At 48.0% G+C, this 19383-nt stretch overlaps 1 protein-coding gene across 2 annotated transcripts in view; it reads left to right on the top strand.

Moving 5' to 3' along the window:
- The first annotated feature begins 5151 nt into the window (after window positions 1-5151).
- LOC146861338 (mitogen-activated protein kinase kinase kinase 5-like) overlaps window positions 5152-19383 on the top strand; it is an 802557-nt gene continuing 788325 nt past the window's right edge. For both annotated transcript variants that reach the window (XM_085645620.1, XM_085645619.1), the window contains exon 1: window positions 5152-5475. In XM_085645620.1, coding sequence (XP_085501746.1) covers window positions 5232-5475 — 244 coding nt within the window. In that variant the 5' untranslated portion in view covers window positions 5152-5231. The remainder of the gene's footprint in view (window positions 5476-19383) is intronic.

Raw genomic sequence — 19383 nt, 5'->3', positions numbered from 1 at the left:
CCACATGGAGAACGTCTTACATTGCACAAAAAATACTCTCAGAAAGCAGCATCTTCAAAAGTTGGGGAATAACCATCACTCCATTCACCAAACCCGGCTACCCAGCCTTGCTAATGCTAGATATTAAAAATGCTGCACAAGCGGACCAAAACAGTACAGCAACATCAGTGCTCAGGAGAGCAGCAGGGCACACTCCAACCAACAAAGAGCACACTCAAGACAACAACAGAAGCCGAATGAAACCTGCAATGCCACTGACCGGGCAAGCGGACCTGAGATGGTTCTCAAAGACCATCAATAATCATAAAAACTGACAATACAGCCATAAAAATCAACAACCAGCATCAATAGCTCCCTACGCATATGGTCATGGAACATAAACGGACTGGCTAGTAAACTGTCAGATCCAGTTTTTACCAACTACCTAAGGTCATTCGACATCATAGCACCACAGGAAACCTGGCTGACAGACAACCCGCACCTTCAAGGATAGATGCGTTTCTTCACCCCAGCTGCCAAGTTGGCAAAATATGGTCACCTCCAGTGCAGTCTGGCAATCTATGTCTTCAACACAAGTACATCAACAGCCCGCACAATGGGCCTAGCCTCTTCAGAAACTTTAGCAATAAACGTATTAACCCTGTCCATAACATCAGGAAAAAAGAACACCGATATCATAACAATAAATGCTTATATACACCCAAAACGGAAAACCAAGGCAGCAAAGAACCTGAGCGACTTCGTAGAGGCATGCATAAGTGAAGGTGCGTCAACAGACATCATTCTTATGGGGATCTAAACCTTAATCCAATGGGCTCCCCGACAGCTGATTAAGTGTCCATTCAAAACTCAATCTGGAACAGCCCACTGCAGGCAAAAACCCCATCAGGCTGCCCAACCAAAACCAGTTAGCCCCTACTCGAGGATCTTGACTATCTAAACCTCAGAGCAATCAACGGCAGATCCTCCGGTGACAACCCTCCTGCAATCACTCACTACTCGCTGACATTGACTACCATACTAGATTACACCTTTGTCTCCTCATCTATATTCAACCAAATTGTCTCATTCCAACTGCTCGAAAAAGCTGACAGCGACCACAGTCCTCAAGAAATTACGCTCCGAATGAACATGCCAACGTTCCATAGGTCTCAGACCCTCCAAGGATCAGAGTTCACAAGCGACTACAGAAGAATCAAATTCAAACATGCAGAAGGCGAGAGCCTATTGCAAAAAGCAACACTTCTACAAATCCATAGATGATGAGCTTTGTGCAAAACCACACGTTGACACCCAACAAAATGACAGCGGAAGATTCTGGCGAACAATAAACAGCTTCATCGGCCCCCTCATGTTAGGAATTTCATCCAATATCTCAGAAGAACACTGGGCAAGCTACCTGTGGGCTCACTTCCAACAAGAAGACAAACCCCTGGTGACAGGACCAAGAACCAAAACTCACCCAGGAGGTGTGCCACCTGACCCACTGGGTGAAAAGGAGCGCCCCAGAACCCAAAGCAGCAGGGGGGATTCTGCCAATGTCTGCACCTTCAAGCTTCAGAATCAGGGTAATCAAGCGGCAAATAGGAAAGGGAAGGAGAGAGGGTGCGCCTGTCCCCATTGTAATTTCACAGGCTCTGTATAAAAAAGACGCTGACCTCTGGGCCAAGGCACTTGACCCACTCTTCACTGAAATAAGGTTACTGGGCATACTTCCCCGCTTCTGGAAAGGCTCAATAATCTCCCCAATCTTCGAGTCAGGAGGCAAGCCCTTACCAAAGAACTATCGCTTTGTGAATGTCATGGATAAGAGGCAAAATTCTTTGCGAGAACTCTCATAGAAGAGCTCCAGGCCTGAGCCGACAAGAAAATCAATTACTCCCCCAAACCAGACAGGCTTCGCAAAATCTGTCGGAACAGCAACCAATATCCTAGCCATGGTGATGCTAATAGACAAGGCGGAATCAGCAAAAATGCCCTTACATGTATGTTTCATTGACTACAGGGCCTTGGACCATGTAAATCGCAACAATCTGTGGGCCAAACTGGCGAGTTGGGCCACACCACAGACCCTGTTGAATTTGATAATCAATTTCCACACCGATACATGGATCTAGATAAAGCTGGGTGATGGATCCCTTCTTTCAAGGTACATACCAACTGGAAAGGGGGTCAATCAGGGATGCGTTCTAGCCCCGATGCTGTTTAATCTATTTTTACAGGCCTTGTTCTGGTTCTGAATGCCTGCAATTCACACGCACCAAGAATAGGAGGCTTAGTATTACCATACATCCTTTATGCGGACGACATAGTCCTGATTAGCATACACAGGTGGGTTTACAACATCTCATCAGCACCACGCAAGAACACTCTAAAGCCAATGGTCTAACCATTAACCTGGATAAAACAAGGATGAAGACAATCAGGAAAAACTTAAAGAAACCTCCGACTTGGTTCTGGGGCAATACACACATTGAATCTGCACCAGAATATGAATATTTTGCCGTGATTATTGATAAAGACAGCCACTTTGCTGCCCAAAAAAATGCCATCAGGCTCAAATGCCTCGCTCTGGCAGTCTCACTACAGGCTCTTAACTCCAAACTGAGCGGCCCACCGATACTGCATCTGGCTCAAGTGGCACACGCCAAACTCCTACTGACAATTGCCTATGGCAGCGAAGCACAGAGGGGCAGGGATTCAAAAGTACTGGACAACACAGTCACAACAGCGTACAGGATCATTCTTGGCCTGCCTAAATACACCTCGCCCGCACGTATTTGGCTAGAATTCGGCCTGAAGACACTGTCCTTGGCAAGACAGAGGGCATATATTATCGCCTGGGACAAAGTCCATAAAGCCGCACCAGGAACTCTGAACCAATACCTATGGAAAGAGCTACAACGGCAAGCTATATCACCCATGTCAAACTATCTTAACAATAGCCTGATCAACCTGGGGCTAACCCAGCTCTGGGACACACCAACTAACAATACTACATTATAAAAACTTGTATGGAAAACGGGCAGGTATCTCTCATGGATTGAGGGCAAGGCTGCTTTCTCAAAAAGGACTCACGGCTGGATGACTTTGAGCACTTACACTGCTCCCGCGCCTCAGAAATACTTTGACCTGGGGTACACCAAAGCACCAAAATTAAGTTTTTGAAGCTCCGACGAGGCCTCTCACCCTGCATACAGCACTTCCCTCAATGGCTTTAGGAAAAAGCGGGCTCCACCTGCCCCCTATGTGGCTCAGCACCAGAAGACCTGCTGCATCTCCTATGAACATGCAAAGATCTCATGGGAAAGTAAACAACTACTAAAACCTCATTTAAATCAATGAGGAATTTGCACCCAGAGACAAGCTGTGCTGGCTTGCTTTGTCCCTGATGACCCACAGTTGAATTGCTGCCTGGTGAAGTTTCTGAGATTGGTGGGAAGAAAAGGCCAAACAATGGACGAGTTTTTGCCCTAGGGAATCTCTCTTTGGGACAAATACAATTATCCATATAGTCAGCATTGGGCCTCACAATGCACTATATCAATCTAGTGACCAGAGTACATAACTACCAAGCAAGGAAACATAAGGAGAGTCTCCAATTTGATTTCTTCAAACATGTACCTTGCCCAAATTATAATCCTGTGCATCTTTTAGACTATAAACTGCTTCCCCTTAATGCACAGGGTCTTCACCAAACCTGCAGCAAATGTATTTTACCCAACCTACTTATCAGGCAGTCTGCACTCTTAGTGGGGGGGGGGGGGGGGGGAACAGTTCCCTACATCACACCCAGCCCTGACCAACTCCACTCAGCCTGAGCAAAGTATGCCAGGACGAAACACGAGATTAGCACTTTAAAGCACCCTAAGCCCTTTTGCACTAAGAGCACTTTATACTGTGTCTTGGCATCAAGACTGCATGTTAAGAGCAGGGTTCTAAACTGACAACACTGATTCTTTTAAACACATTGAAGCAATCAACAGAATATTTTTATGATGAGTTACGGGCATTGCATTTTATTATTATGTGTATTATTGGTTGTTTAATTGTATTGCAACTATTTTTAGTAACTATGCAAATAAACAAACTTGAGTCCATTCAGAGCAGAGACACAGCAATTTATTGAGCAACGTTTGACATGTTTTATATGGAATATGAATGGCAATAGCACTACGCAAATATCATCACTACACTGCAAAAAAAAAAAAAAAAAACAATTGGGCCCGATCCAACAAAGATAAACTGAGACACAATTCTAACTTTAGGCATTCACAAAGGGAATTCACGAGTATTAAAGCTAGACATTTGTCTCAGTTTAACTTAGGTTTTGGTCTTATGTTTACCCGAGACCAAACGTCTAGTCTCAGTTAAACTTAAGACCAAAACTTAAGTTAAACTAAACTGAGACAAAGGTCTAACTTTACTACTCGTAAATGCCCTTTGTCGATACCGAAAGTCGCAAAGTTAGACTTTTTTCTCAGTTTACCTTTTTGATTCAGGGCCATTGTCATTCACAAAGCCAGTAGCTCTGGCTTTCACATGTATGAGACCAATTGCATTGCAAAGGCTTGTTTCCTTAGAATTCCGGAACTTGTAGTCCTGGTTATGGGTTAAATAAGACTAACAGCCCCAGAATGCTAAGAAGAAAAACAAAGGATGGGCCTAACTAGCATGCAAGAACCTGGGAAACTTGTCAACTATAAGTGTAGAAAAACATCATACTGCTTATCCTACATGAACCACATGATGAATTCAGATCATTTGCATAGGTTGTTCGAAGCAGCTACCGCGAAGCGCAAAACAACTAAACGTAAGCACGTCCAGCTTTGATGGGCGTGGCCCAAGCGTAAATTGATAGCAGTCCTCCGGTACATCCTCACAGTGGGCGGGCTTCAGCTGTTAAGGAACTTTTGATTTCTGACACTTCAGTAGTGGCTAGTTTCCCGGGGCGTGGCTTTTGACTTAACAAACTAACGTTACAATCCTGCAAAATGTTTTCCAATTGGCAGGCTTTTTCTCTGGGAAATTATTTGCTTTAATGTTCCCCTTCTGTACGCACCGTTTATATTTCACTCGTATCGTAGAGTAGCACAGCGTGTATGAGTGTACTCTCCTAGTATGGCGTCATACGAGTAGGCGTTTTAAACGTGCATGGGGCGTGACTCTGTTGATTAGGTGTGTTCTTCACTTCTGGGGGCGGAGGCCTGGTCCCGCTGCTCACTGTGCGAATGGAGGCAGCGGCCAGCTGCTGGCAGGATGTTTCCACGGGGCTGCCGAGCTCCCCGTCTCCGCGGGCCCCGCAACGGCCCCCCACAGTGGTGCTGGTGGTACCGGACACGGGTCCAGACCCACCCTCCCTGCGCTGTCTGCAAGAGGCCTGTGGCGGGCTGGGGGGTACAGTGTGCACCCTGCGGCGGGGGAACCTTGAACTGGGGGCGGACCCAGGGGGTCTAGAAGACTTCTACAATGCGGGTAAGAGGGCGAATAGTGGCGGGTAGATGTTTCTGCAATGAGGGACGAGAGAACAGTTACAGTGGATGGTGTTCTGCATCGAGGGTGCTTGACCGGTACCTTCAAGGGTTTCACGACCTGGGTGGGGGAAATGCTCTGAGCCTGAAGTAGTTGTTCACCTGGTGTGTGCCTCCTGATATACACCTTCATGAGTAGTATCTGCAGGTACTTTGAATGCTACGGAATTTTGTTTTTCTGTTTCAATACATAGTTCTTGGCTGGGCATGCATTGCGCCGCTGGCTAAATACCTAGGATTGTCTCAAGGTTATGCACAGGGCAGCTGGAATTGTGCGGCAGAGGAGGACCAAATTATGCGGCAAGAAAATGTAAAATATGTGGCATAATTTGGTGTATCTTCTGATCGATTTTATTTATTTATTTTTTGTCCTCATTTATCCAAATTATGCTTTAATTTCCTTAAGAGCGTGTATAAACCGAACCCTTGGGCAGGTGTTGGTTATCCCCGGTCACTCCACAAGGGAGAAAGAGAGAGAGATTTTATCTCTGGGTCAACACTTGGCCTCTTGGTTTAGGTTAACACCAAATCTTGGAATTTTTCTTTGGACCGGTGCCTTTTTTTTTTCTTTCTCTTTATTTTCTTTCTTTCTAGCGGCCCAACCACCAAAGCAGCCTCCTTAGCATATCGATAATCATTGGATCATATAACAAATACTGAAGGCAAGTTGTAGAAAAAAAAAATAGTGAATAAATAAGTAGTAGAAGCTCTTTAATGTAAGACCAAAAAAGAATGAGAAAAACCCAAAGTGCAGTACTAAGTATGTGATGTTTACTAATGTTTATTTACAATGGAGTTTTTTTCAACCCAGTCATCCCAGATACCCCGTTTTTTGTTTTCTTGATCTGTTTGCCTGAACAATCTAATAAGGACATTCCTCTTCCGTAGGGGAACTGGAAAGGATCCATTTAATACACAATTCCCGTTGTGCAAGGATAATCAGTGCTTTTTTTGTTAAGATTTGGTTATCAGAATCCTCTAGTAACACCCCGACGATTATAGAAGGAATACTTAGCTTTATCTCCTGACCCATAATATTTGATATGATCTTACCCACTTTCTGCCAGAAAGCCTGGATTGAGGGACACCGCCAAAACGTATGGATCTCGTTGGCACTATCTTCTCCACACTTAGGGCATTTCTTGATCGCACGACTTCCCATTTTGGATATTTTCTGTGGAGTCTAGTATGCTTTATGTACTGTGAACAGATGGTTCTTCTTTAAGGGTGCAGATTTAACACATGACCATAAAAGAGACATTGATACTTGCCCCAATTTTTCGAGATTGACGTCCGGCTGGTCCCTCTTCCGGATCTCCGTATAGGCAGCATTTGTATCTTCTCCACTTTCAATTAGCAGCCAATACCACTCTGCGACTTTGTATGTAGTGAAGAGATCTTTAACACCATGGCAGCCTCCCCTTCTAACTCTTTTTTTTCCTAAGGATTTTACCCAGCTTGACAGAGTGCTCACAAATCAGGGAAAAATGCTGCCATGAAATTGGTTCAGAATCCACTATGAGTTGTCCCCAGGTGTGGATACCAAAAGATCTAAGTGGGATAGCAAGGGCATCCTCCAAACAAGTTGGAGTGCCTGGAGAGTCCCAGATTTGTGCTGCGTCACTATAGTATGGGATTTTTAAAAGTCTTCTCACTTGAACCCAGAGTTTGACTGCTGCCCCCAAGATCTTCAGTCTCACCGTCTTGAAAAATCTTGGGTGTCCAAACTTTAAGAGAAAAAAACCTGCCTGATGTGAGAAGCTGGTTGTAAGGGCCTTAAAAAGTGGAGAAAAGATTGAGCTTTCCATCAATAATTGCCGGAATTTTTTAAAATGAAAAGTACAGTAATACAAATCTATGTTTGGGGTAGCAATTCCTCCATGGACTTTCTTTCTTCTAAATTTCTTTAGGGATATTCTTGTGCTTTTATCACCCCCAAATAAAACTAGAGAAAAATCCCTGTACTTTCTTAAACCAAACCCTTTGAATTCTAATGGAATTGTATTGAACAAAAAAGTGAATTTAGGCAGATTTGACATTTTTAGGAGATTCGATTTACCCAGAAAAGAAAGAGGAAGGGCACTCCATGATTGCAACTTTGATTTGATCGTGTTAGTTACTTTTTCAAAATGAACTTGGGATATTTTATCAATATCACGAACTATTTGAACCCCTAAATATCAATTCAATTCAAAATAATCTTTATTTCGGTCATAGACTATAAAAGATAAGCAGTCCATAAAAACAAGAAATTATTAAATTACATAAAAAGTGAGTACAATAAAGATTAGATTGATTGCGAGTTATTTCATTAAAACAATAGGTAAAAGATTAAAAGGTTAAGATATCATAAAAACAATACATTATACCGGCAAATTTGACAATAAAAGGGAGCTTCTCCTTCGCCACACAGCATACCAGAAGCGTGATAGCGAAAAAACTATAGGTAATGCTGTGTCTGTCTTCAGAATTCTGTAGGCAACTTTACAATGTATGGTCCCCAAATTCCTACAGAGTTGACGAAGCCAACGTTTTCTGATAGTTTTGTATGTGGGGCAAAAAAGAGAACGTGTAGATCAGTTTCGCTAGGGGCTCCACAGGTTGGACAGTCGAGAGGATTATTTGTCGACCACTTCCCTGTGAAGGCTCTCAAAGGCAATGTTCCATACCTGAATTGCATATATAGTTTTCTAGAGGCATTAGGCTCCATCAGGTCTAGGACTGGCTCTATTTTGAAATCTTCTTTGATATTAAAAAAGTCCAAGGTCAATGAGCCTAATTTATTATTGGTTAGCATCGTGTTTTTATTATTTATCCAAAATGCATTTGCCAATTCAGCTCTAGAAAGTGTAGGGGCATGTGTTTCAGGATGGTGCCATAGTTCAGGAAACCCTAATCTAATAAGCTCCCTTTTAATATAGAGAAGCCACGGTATGTTATCTATACCACGAGGGGTCAGTAACGATTTTAAATCGTTTTGATAATCCACTAGCTCTGGAGTTGCCCACAGCCTGCGCCAATACAGTAGTGGCCTTAAAGCAATTTCGTCTTGGATAGACCTTACTCCCAAGTCCATTCTAAGTGGAATGAGGGGAGTGCTGGGTGGTAAGGACAGTATTGACCTTAAGAACGAGTTTTCTGATCTCCCAATGTCTCCAGTTGAGCAGTGCCCCCATAGTTCAACCCCGTAGAGAGATGCAGCCCGTGCTTGTACTTTGTATATCTCAATGGTGGGTGCTATCGGTTTTGAGATGGAAGCTCTATATATTTTAAGGATCCCACCGCAGGTCTGTGTGAGTCGCAATTTAGCTTTTGCTAGCTGGGGACCCCATTCCATCCTGTCCGAAAGCGTGACACCAAGATATTCAAAGACTGAAACCCTATCCAGTGCAACACCATTGAGAGAAGGGTTTGGACCGTTGTTTTTAGGCGGGTTGCATATCATAAATTTTGTTTTTGAGGAATTAACCTCAAGGCCTCTCTGGGAACAAAAATCAGAGAAACTATCGAGGGCACGTTGAATCCCCATAGGGGATTTAGATACCAGGAGGGTATCATCAGCAAACATTAGTGAAACCACCTGCTCGTTGTTAAGTTTGGGGGCATCGATGTCCTTAACTCCCCTCAGGTGGGCCACTAATGCATTAGTATAGAGAGAAAATAGGGTTGGGGCCAGGACGCATCCCTGTCTTACTCCACGGTTGACCGGGAACTTTGGAGTCAATTTGCTCCACTTGCCGCACCTGACTTGAGCAAAGTTGTCATTATGTAGCCGTTTTATAATCCCCAAAAGGCAGGCAGGCATCCCCATCTCAGCCAAGACCGCCCACAAAGTTTGCCGGGGGACTAAGTCAAAAGCTGCTTTGAGATCGACGAAGATAAGGTAGAGGCTGCCACCCTCTACCCTCACGGTTTTCCAATAAAGAAGTTGTAATCGGAAATGTTGGTCCACCGTGGATGTCTTCTCTCTAAAGCCAGCCTGGTAAGGGGTTAGTATTCGTTTTTCGTCCATCCAGGCTTGTACTCGATCTAGAATGATACGTGCAAAGAGCTTCTGGCTAACGTCAATTAGGCTGATCGGGCGGTAGTTGCTAGGCAAGAGGGGGGAGCCCTTCTTAAAAACCGGGACTATCTCCGTGCCTGCCCAGGTGTTCGGAATGGGGGCACCATGAAGAATGGCATTGAAGAGTAAGCAAAGGTATGGTATCCACACCTCAGGTTTGTGCTTGTAAAGGTCCCCAGGAATCTTGTCAAGGCCAGGAGCCTTTCCTACTGGAAGTCTGTTCACGGCCTTTTCTACCTCCCTGGGGCTTATACTAACAATGGCTTCGTTAATCGCATCAGGGGGGGATGGAGCCTCAGTAGTGGGGGCCAACGGAGCATACAAACTCTGGAAGTGATCAACCCATTGACTCGATGCAATGTTGGGGTCATCGGCTATACAGCCATCCTTTGATTCTGATCTGACAATTAGCCAAAATTCTCTCATGTCCTTTTTAATGAGTGCTCTTTTAATGTCCTCCCATTTATCATATTCCCAGTTCTGCTTTGCCACTTTTACAGTTTGCTTGTAATTAATTCTACTCATAGCGACCGCTTTCCTATCGCCAGATTTTAATGTGGCCAATGGGGCTAGTTTTGCCTCTCTGCATTCGTGGTTAAACCAGGAGAGTGCAATTGCGGTTCTCTTTTTCCTAGAAATCAAAGGATTTAGGTAGTTTCCCAATATGTTGACTAGCCCAGTGTGGATTTCGGACACATGATTTTTCCTGATATCATTGTCCTGATCTAAGATTTGGCACATTTGTGCAAGGGCATTACTTGTGGCCGAATAGATAAGGCTGATTTTATCAGGGGATTTAAGAATCAGCATCCACTTAAGGCGTCTTCTGTCGCCGGAGAGATGTAAGGGTCGGGGCGTACCACTATTTTGCGTGGGATTGTTTTCCCTCACTACAGTAAGGTCGAGGATCAGCGCATTGTGGTCGCTATCATGTCGAGGGTGGATCATGAAATCTATAACCCATGTCCACATTTTGGCCTCAACCATAATATAATCAATTCGCGAAGTCTGGCCTGGGCGATTAAAAGTATGTTTACCCTCAAGGTCCGACAAGGAGCGCCCGTTGCAGGCTCTGAGTGAGTTAGATAATGTTAGGGAGTTAATTTGCAGGGCTAGTGATGTCCAAGCCTTGACAGGTGGAATTAGAAGGGCCGGTATGGACCATTGTTCATCTTCCTCCCTAGTAATTGGGTCAATGAGCCCCGGTAGGGGCTCAAATTGACAATTGAAATCGCCCGCAACAATCAAGGTGCCCTTATCTTTTACGGATTGGATAAATTTATCCAATAAATCTAGTGTAGGCGATTCACTGCCTGACTTGGTAGGACGGGAGTAAACATTAACCAAGGTAATGACCGAACCTGAGGGAAACATAAGCTGAAGACATTGGAGATCAAGTGATTGCGTGGCAATTTCAGAGATTACACAGCCCAAATGTGACCCTATAAAAATGGACAGCCCACCAGATGGTCTTCCTCTAGGACCCGAAAGTGCTAGAATATTGGTTGTAAAAAAACCCTTTATTCTAAGTTCTTCTTTTGCCCAGGTCTCCTGCAGCAGACAAACGTCATGCTGTTTAATGAAAGAGTTCCAGTCGGGGCAAATAAGTTTATTTACAGTGCCCGCGACGTTCCAAGATAGTACTTTTAATTGGTTGTTTGGATGGGGATTGTTTCTTTCAGATCGTGAGGCAATAGGAGAAGAAAGAGAGGGGTGGATTGTCTCCTCACTTAATGTGGGTCTAGAGGGGATATATTCAATAGGAACAATACTATTTTGAGGGGTGGGATGAGCATTAATATCACTTGTAGAAGGGCTGGAGGTACCCCTGGCAATTATATCAGTATCAGCTAAATCTTCCAGTCAATCGACGTCCTCTAACGGAGCAAATCGATTGTATACGGGGACTCCAAATTGTTGGTTATTCAAGTTGGTACTATGTGGTACATTTTGGTGAAACCCGATGTCTGGAAAAATAGAGTCAATTCGATAGGGGTCTGAGTTCCTGAGGGCCAGAGGATAGAAAAATTTGAGGGGGGATGCATTAATTGAGGTGTGGTGTCCAAATGATAGTGTTGGGTGGTCAAGGATCTTTTGATTAGTCTGCGGACGTCTAAAATTTATGACCACGCAATCCCCCCTAAGATTTTTCTCCGTTGGTCCTATCCATGCAACCCTTCTCACCATCAGAATCTCATTAGCCATCTTGTAGGGAAACTGTTTGTATCTTGCCAGCCAGAAAAGGACTTTATTGCGCAAATCAAGGTGGTTTTCTTTAGAACCTTCACTTAATTCGGGGACACCAGTCAATACGGTCACGTAAGGGGATGCAGCTGGAGGAAGATTGATCGTTAGAGAGTTAGTTACAATGGTTCCATTCTTATTTACCTCATGTTTTTTGCGAGTTGTAGTAGCAGTGGCTAGGGACTCATTGGTATTAGTAGTCTGAATTGAAAGGTTTTGGTTATCAGGAAGGGAAGGAGATTTTCTAATACCAGTAAATGTGGGGGGTCCTTCTGTTGATGAGCGAAGTTGGGTTGCCTTTAGTTGCCCAGTCTTACGTTGGACAGCCACTGGGACTAGTGATAAATGCTGGGGTATAAATGGACCAGTATTTTGCACAGTCGAAGTACTTGGCTTGGGATTACCAAGAGTATCGATATGTACTTTCGAAAGGCTTTGCACTAGTTTTAAAATAAGGGTCATCTCTTCCTTTATAATAGTCCTACATTGATCAATAATGTTAGTCACCACTAGATGCACCCAAGTAGGGTATAACGTATCCTGAGAGGGTGGTAATATAGTAGAAGTAGCAGGAGTTTGGGTGGTGGAACATGTTGTTACCTTACAGGAGTTCCCCTTGGTCTTCCTAGTTTTTTTCCCAGCATTAATAGCTTTCCTTTTTCCTTTGGTCTTCGGGGGTATAGATATAGAGCCTTCACTAACCATAGGAGAAGTTATTGGGTCTTGTACAGTTACAATCAATGGGGAACGAGCCTGGCTATTGCATGTATCAGTCAAATCTTGAACAGTATGGTGGGCAGGCGACCCCAGAACTGAAAGGTCAGGTGTTAGTGAGAGGCGACGCTCAGTTAGTTCAATTTCCGTGGTGACCACGCCAATTGCTTTCTGGAGCATTAAGTCGATAGCAGTTGGAAGCTTAGCCCCAGTGTCTCTAGGAGTGGCTTGTTGTTTGGGAGCACATGCACGTGCCCCTTGAACACGCTTTTGTAATGTAGATTTAGGTGGCATTGTAAATCGTGTGTCTCCCAAGCCCCCCAATCACTTGGACAACACGGTAATAGTTCCCCACAGTACCTTGTAACCTTCGTGTGGGAAGGATAATGCTGGATGTAAGTGGTATGGCCCGTCCCGGCCTCCTCTGGCCCCGGACGGCCACAGACGGCCCGCCCTCTGCCCGGGCTCAGCCCGGCGCCGCCCGCGCGCGTCCCGCGACGCGGAGGGAGCCTCGTCCTATGTAGCGCCTCCGGGCGCCTTGTCCGGCGGATGTGGGCGTGGCGGCGAGGGATGCTGGGGCCTGTAGTTTCCCCCAACTGCGGCCTCAGGTGGTTGGAGGCGGCGGGGGAAGCTTGCGGAAAAGTGTGCAGGCTACTGTCGTGGGCCCAGGTGGATGCGGCGCTATGTCCGCGCTGTCTTGCTTCACTGAATTGACCCCCTCGCTCCACCGAGGGAGCCTCGTCCTATGTAGCGCCTCCGGGCGCCTTGTCCGGCGGATGTGGGCGTGGTGCCGAGGGATGCTGGGGCCTGTAGTTTCCCCCAACTGCGGCCTCAGGTGGTTGGAGGCGGCGGGGGAAGCTCGCGGAAAAGAGTGTGCAGGCTACTGTCGTGGGCCCAGGTGGATGCGGCGCTATGTCCGCGCTGTCTTGCTTCACTGAATTGAAATATCTAATTTCCCTTTTGGTGAGGTCACTCATGTATTGTATGTTCCATTTCATCAGTTCTGTCTTTTGTTGGTTGATCATGTAACCGTAAACCTCTCCGAAGCTCTCCAATTGATCGCATATCGCCGGCAATGAGTGCTCTAAACTTCCTGTTAGTATGATAGGGTCATCAGCATATAATCCGATTTTCTTTTCCTATCCGTTACACCTAAAAGCGATGATATTCTGACAAGCTCTTAGTTTACATGCCAGCGGTTCAATATATATTTTCAAAAGAATAGGAGACGGGGCAGCCCTGCCTGGTACCCCTGCTGACTTTTATTGACCTAGTAAGATTGCCGTTAATGAGGTCTTTAGCAGATGGGTTTTTACAGATGGCTTTAACTGTTGTTAAAAAGGTTTCCCCTAGGTTAAGACGCTGAATCATTTGAAATAGAAATGGCCAACTGACACGGTCAAATGGCTTAGCAGCATCAAATGTCCTTACTGCCAATGGAATTTTATGTTTGAGCCATGTCTATTGCTCCAATTAGATCATGCGTTAATTCAAAGAGCTGCCTCCCTTTCATGAAACCTTTCTGATCTGAGTGAATTGGTGGACCTATAACCTTGTCCAGGCGCTTGGTTATTATCTTAGTGTATAATTTATGATCACTATTTAAGAGCGAGATAGGCCTGTAGGATTCACAGTATCTCGGGTTCTTGTTGGGTTTAAGTAAAATAGTTATAGTTGCATCATCACATGACAGCGGGAGATCTTGCCCTTCTGTGAAAAGCGAATTGAACAAGTGAGTAAGAAAGGGGGCAAGCTCTTCTTTTAAGATGACGTAAATCTCATTAGGGATTGAACCAGGGTTGGCGGCCTTTACTTTCTTGAGAGGCTTGATAGTTTGAAGGACCTCCTCCAAAATTATCGGGCGGTTTAGATACATTTTCTCATCGTTCTGGAGGAATGGTAGATCCAAATCTAAAAGATAGTCTTCTATATCTGGTTTGTTTAATGTCAACTCTTCTGTATATACATTTTGAAAGAATTGGACTAAGGCGTCTTCAATCCCTGAGTCCTCAGAAATAATACTACCAGTATTCGGGCATCTGAGATCCTTTATCCAATTCCTGGACTGGTCAGCTTTAGTTTTCCAAGCGAGAAGCCTGCCACACCCCTCCATTTTTTTTTTTTTTTAACATCTGTTTTTATTAGTTTTGTCGTTTTTCCAAACACCAATACAGACATTCGGTAAATTAGCATACAGGCTCCCCGTGTATAACAGCAGTGCATAGCACACCTAAGAGATATATAAATTAGGTCGCGGCTTGAAGAACTCCGCCCAGTTGCATTGAACCCCTAAAGGAGGCATACATTTCAAACATTGGTATGTGCAGTCCTGTATTCCCCCACGTGGGCTCGCCAGGATATCCCAATGAGTCCCACAGCCAGATCCGCGATTACTGTCCAGAAACAATAAGGAAACAAACATAAAGAACCTCAACCACCTCAAAAGTAGATCAGCTCCAGTGTGTCCATTGCCGTCCCTGCCCCCTGTGTAGTCCCCCCCCCCCCCCCCCCCCTATCCCCCCATTACATGTAGTGACGAAGCTGCAGCACATATTCACGCGTTTGTGTGCGTTGCCCCCTCTCGCTCATTGCGGGTGCGTGGAACCCTACAGGGTCACGCTGGTGGATCGTCTGTTGCCCGACGGGACATCAACTCTCCACACCCCCCCCCCCCCCTTGCTCATTCCCCATCCCCCTCCGCAGCATGTCTGAGGGCCTGGAGCATCCCCGCCCACTGCGCGGCTATGGGCGTCTTCCTCAACCCTAGTGTCTCCTCCCGCCTGATAGCAGTTCCCTCCGCCCCGGCCCATGCAGCAAGTGAGCGCTCCCATGCCCGTGGATGGGGCGGGTCCTGCGCCTTCCACCGCCTGGTTATGAGGCGCTTTGCAACCGCGAGCCCTAGATCCAGAAACCGAGACGTCACTTTAGTTGTGCGCGTCCTATGGAAGTGATGCAGTAGGTAGACCACCCAGTCGAAGGGTATATCCCTTCCCGTTATATGATGCAGGGAGTCGTGAACTGCACGCCAGTAGGAGTGCAATCTGCAGCAGCCCCACAGCATATGTATGAGGTCGGCCCCCGGTGCAGCGCATCTCGGACACCGTGTGTTAGCGTGATGGTAGTAACTGTTAAGTACCGCGGGAGTAAGATATGCCCTGTGGATAACGAATAGTTGTATCTGCCTGAGGCGCAGGTTTCTAGGGATGCGCACTGGGCCTTTCAGTATGCGTTCCCACTCCTTATCCGTCAACTGCCTCCCCAGATCTGCGTCCCAGATCTGGGGAGGCGTCCTCAACGATGCCGCAAACCACCTAATCAGGTGGCAGCCCCTGCCCAAAACATGCAAGTACTGTATAGTAAGGTGTTGGCCAGGCTCCACTGCCATGTCCCCCACCGAGCGCCCAAAGTCCGAATTAAGGAGTGATAGGTCAGGAACTGTCCGGGCGGTAATCCCCCTTCCTCCACCAGCAAGTCGCACGAGAGGAGCTCTCCGTCTCGGTACAGATCTCCTAGGGTCTGGATATCCGCCTCGCGCCACTGTGTAAGCGCATTGGCGGTGAGCGGTCCCACTCCACTGGGGGTGCCCTCCAATGGCAGTGCTGGCGCGTACGGGAGCACGTGCCGAGTAAGGAAGAGGCTTCTGCGGAAACATCGGTACGCCACCGCGAGGAGGAGTGGGGTCGGGGCTGCACTTCTGGAAGCCGGATGGAAGAGCACCAACAACTGCTCAAGTGTATACGGCGGGCCCATGGACGCAGTGTCCTCACGACCCCTATCCGCGAACCAGCGTGCCATCCACTGCAGTTGGGCCGCCAGATAGTAATGCTCGAAGCAGGGTGCCGCCAACCCTCCCTGGTCCGTCGGGAGGTATAGTTTCTTGAGGGACATCCTATGTCGGCTCTTCCCCCAGATGAAGTCCCTGAGGAGTTGCGACAGCTTGGCGAAGAAGGCCGCTGGGATGTAAACAGGTAGGTTAGCGAAATAGTACAGGAACCGCGGGAGGACCACCATTTTGGACAGCGCCACTCTGCCCGTGAGCGGAAGCGTGTTCCAGAAGCGTACTTGGGTTTTAACGGCCGTAAAGGCCCTGCCCAGGTTACCATCTATTAGATCTGCCGGCCGACGGTAAATGCACAGTCCTAAGTATCGGAAGGTATCACCCCTCCATTGCACCCTGATGCCGTTTAAGACATAACCCGGGTCTTGCCACCCCTCGCCGAACGCGTAAAGGTAAGACTTGCTGGCGTTCACCCGGAGCCCCGAGAGGGCTGTGAAGGCGCGCAGAACGGTGGCCAGCTGAGATGGAATGTCGTCGACGTCCCGTACATACACCAACAAATCGTCTGCATAAAGCGACACCTGGTGTACAGCGTCTCCTAGTGGTATGCCAGCCTCCGTCCGCTCTCGTATAGCCGCTGCCAGGGGCTCCATCGCCAGGGCGAAAAGGAGCGGCGACAGTGGGCATCCCTGTCGGGTACCCCTGCATATGGATATGGCGTCGGATATATACGGCCCCAGTCGTACCCGCACCTTAGGGTCTTTGTACAGGAGCCCCACCAGTTGCAGAAACTCCAAGCCAAGGTCAAATCGCAGCAGGAGTGCTGAGAGATACCGCCATTCCAGGCAATCAAATGCCTTTTCCAGATCTAGTATTAGGCAGCCTGCCCTGGGCCACTCCCGTGTGCTGTCTGCCGCCACCCTGAAAAATCTCCTCCGGTTCAAGGACGTACTGCGCTTTGGCACAAACCCATTCTGGTCTGTGTGGACTAAGTGTGTAACCACCGGCGCCAACCGCTCCGCCAGCACCTTAGCTAAGATCTTACAGTCAGTGTTGAGAAGTGCCAGCGGGCGGTAAGAGCCCAGGTCCGTAGGGTCCCGGTCCGGCTTGGGCAGTGACACCAGGTAGGCCTCGCTCATCGAGGGAGGTAGTGCGCCTGCCTCGGCCGTCGTCTTGTATACCTTGAGGAGGTGCGGCACCAGAAGCTCACGGTATGCTTTATAGAATTCTGTAGGCAACCCGTCTGGGCCCGGAGTCTTCCCAGAGGCCATTGAGGAGATAGCGGCTCCGATCTCTTCCAGTGTAAGAGGACAGTTGAGGGCCTCCATGTGCTCAGTAGTGACCGTAGGCAGTCGCGCCTGCCCGATAAACCGCTCGAGTTCCTCCCCCCGTGCGCGGTACAGTTGTGCATAGTGGGCTGTCATGACCCTATGAATGTCCCGGTGGGTGCACATAAGCTCCCCCCCTGGCGTACGAATCGCCGCAACTGGGGCTCGGGTAGTCTCCTGCTTCAGGAGCCAGGCAAGCAGCCGACCGGCCCTGTCAGCCGATGCGTGCGTGCGGGCCGTGTGCGCCGCATAGTTCAGGCACCTCAGGCGTTCCAAGAGCTCTGCGTGAGTGGCGCGCAGGTCTGCCAACTGTTGTGTTCGTGCACCGCCCCCCTCCCGCTCGTGCTGGAGCAGCCGGGATTCGAGACGGGTGAGCGACCCCGCTATCTGCCTCTGCATATTCCATGTGGTCCCTAAACAATGACCGCGAATCACGACTTTAAGCGCATCCCATTCCACCCGTGCGTCGCTCGCTGTGCCCTCGTTGAGCTCGCAATAGGAGAGGAGCGCGTTTTCCACCGACGAGCGGAAGTCCAGGTCTTCCAGCGCCGTGGGCTGGAGTCGCCACGTGGGAATGGGAGGACGACCCGCTTCCCAGCTAACTCGGAGCCTCAGGGGGTTATGATCAGTGTGTGCGCCCCAAATACTCTGCGCTCTCCACCAGTGGCAGCAGCGCCGGGGATCCCACCATCCTATCCAACCGCACATGTAGATCATGCGTAGAGGAATAGTAGGAATAGATTCGATCCGTGGGGCACAGAGTACGCCAAATATCCAGCACCCCCCACTGTGAAAGCCAGTCGACCAACGCACTGGCCATGGAGGCAGCGGTCGTCGTGCGGAGCGGGGGGAACGACCTGTCCAGATGCACATCTAAGACAGAGTTAAAGTCCCCTCCAAGCAATTCCGGCGCTACCGCCAGCGACAGACGCGCGAGGAAGGGTATCTGGTCGACATTCGGGGCGTAGATCGAAGCCAGTAGTACAGCTTGGCCGTTCAGCGTTCCCCTTACCAATGTGTACCTACCCTCAATGTCCACAGACACATCCTCGTGACAAACAGGACGCCCGCTCTGACCCACACGAGGGTGCCCCTAGCCTGCGCCGAGTACACCGTACCATACACCTGGCCTCTCCAGCGCCGTCGCAGCTTCTCTAACTCAAGCTGCGTCATGTGAGTCTCTTGTAATAGTGCGATGCCGGCTGAATGTCTCTGCAAGTAGGCGAAAATGGAGTACCTCCGCGCGGGAGTGTGCATGCCCCGTATGTTCCACGTAATAATGTTAACACGTGTCATGGCGCAGCTGTGTTGTGTCGGGGGGGACCGGGCTCGGGGTCAGTAGCAGCCAGTTTGCGCTGCAGTGAAGGAAGGGAGCTGTGATCTGAGGTAACAACATTAACATAACAAATAACAAGTGTGTAACGGCTGGGGCGAATCGCACAAGTGTGTCCGTCCAAACTTACGTAACCCTACGCGGGCGAAAACTAGGTCCGGGTGTGACCTGGAGGTAGTGACGTGCGAAGGAGTGCTCGCCACCATTGTCCCCGTGTGTCATCCAAATGTGGTGTGCCTCTAAGGAGTACTGCCCAGTGATGAGTGGTGCGACTAGTGAGGCGCAGGCAAGCATCCCCCGGGGGCCACCCACATCTACTGTTTCCCTCTGGGAAGACCCATCCCGAACGAGCAGCCGTGACCCCAACAGATCCCCCTCCCAAGTCGGGAGGA

This window comes from Triturus cristatus, chromosome 3_1, assembly GCF_964204655.1.
Source record: "Triturus cristatus chromosome 3_1, aTriCri1.1, whole genome shotgun sequence".
Lineage (NCBI taxonomy): Eukaryota > Metazoa > Chordata > Amphibia > Caudata > Salamandridae > Triturus > Triturus cristatus.
The sequence above is the reverse complement of the archived record's forward strand: the minus strand, read 5'-3'. Positions and strand labels throughout refer to the sequence as shown.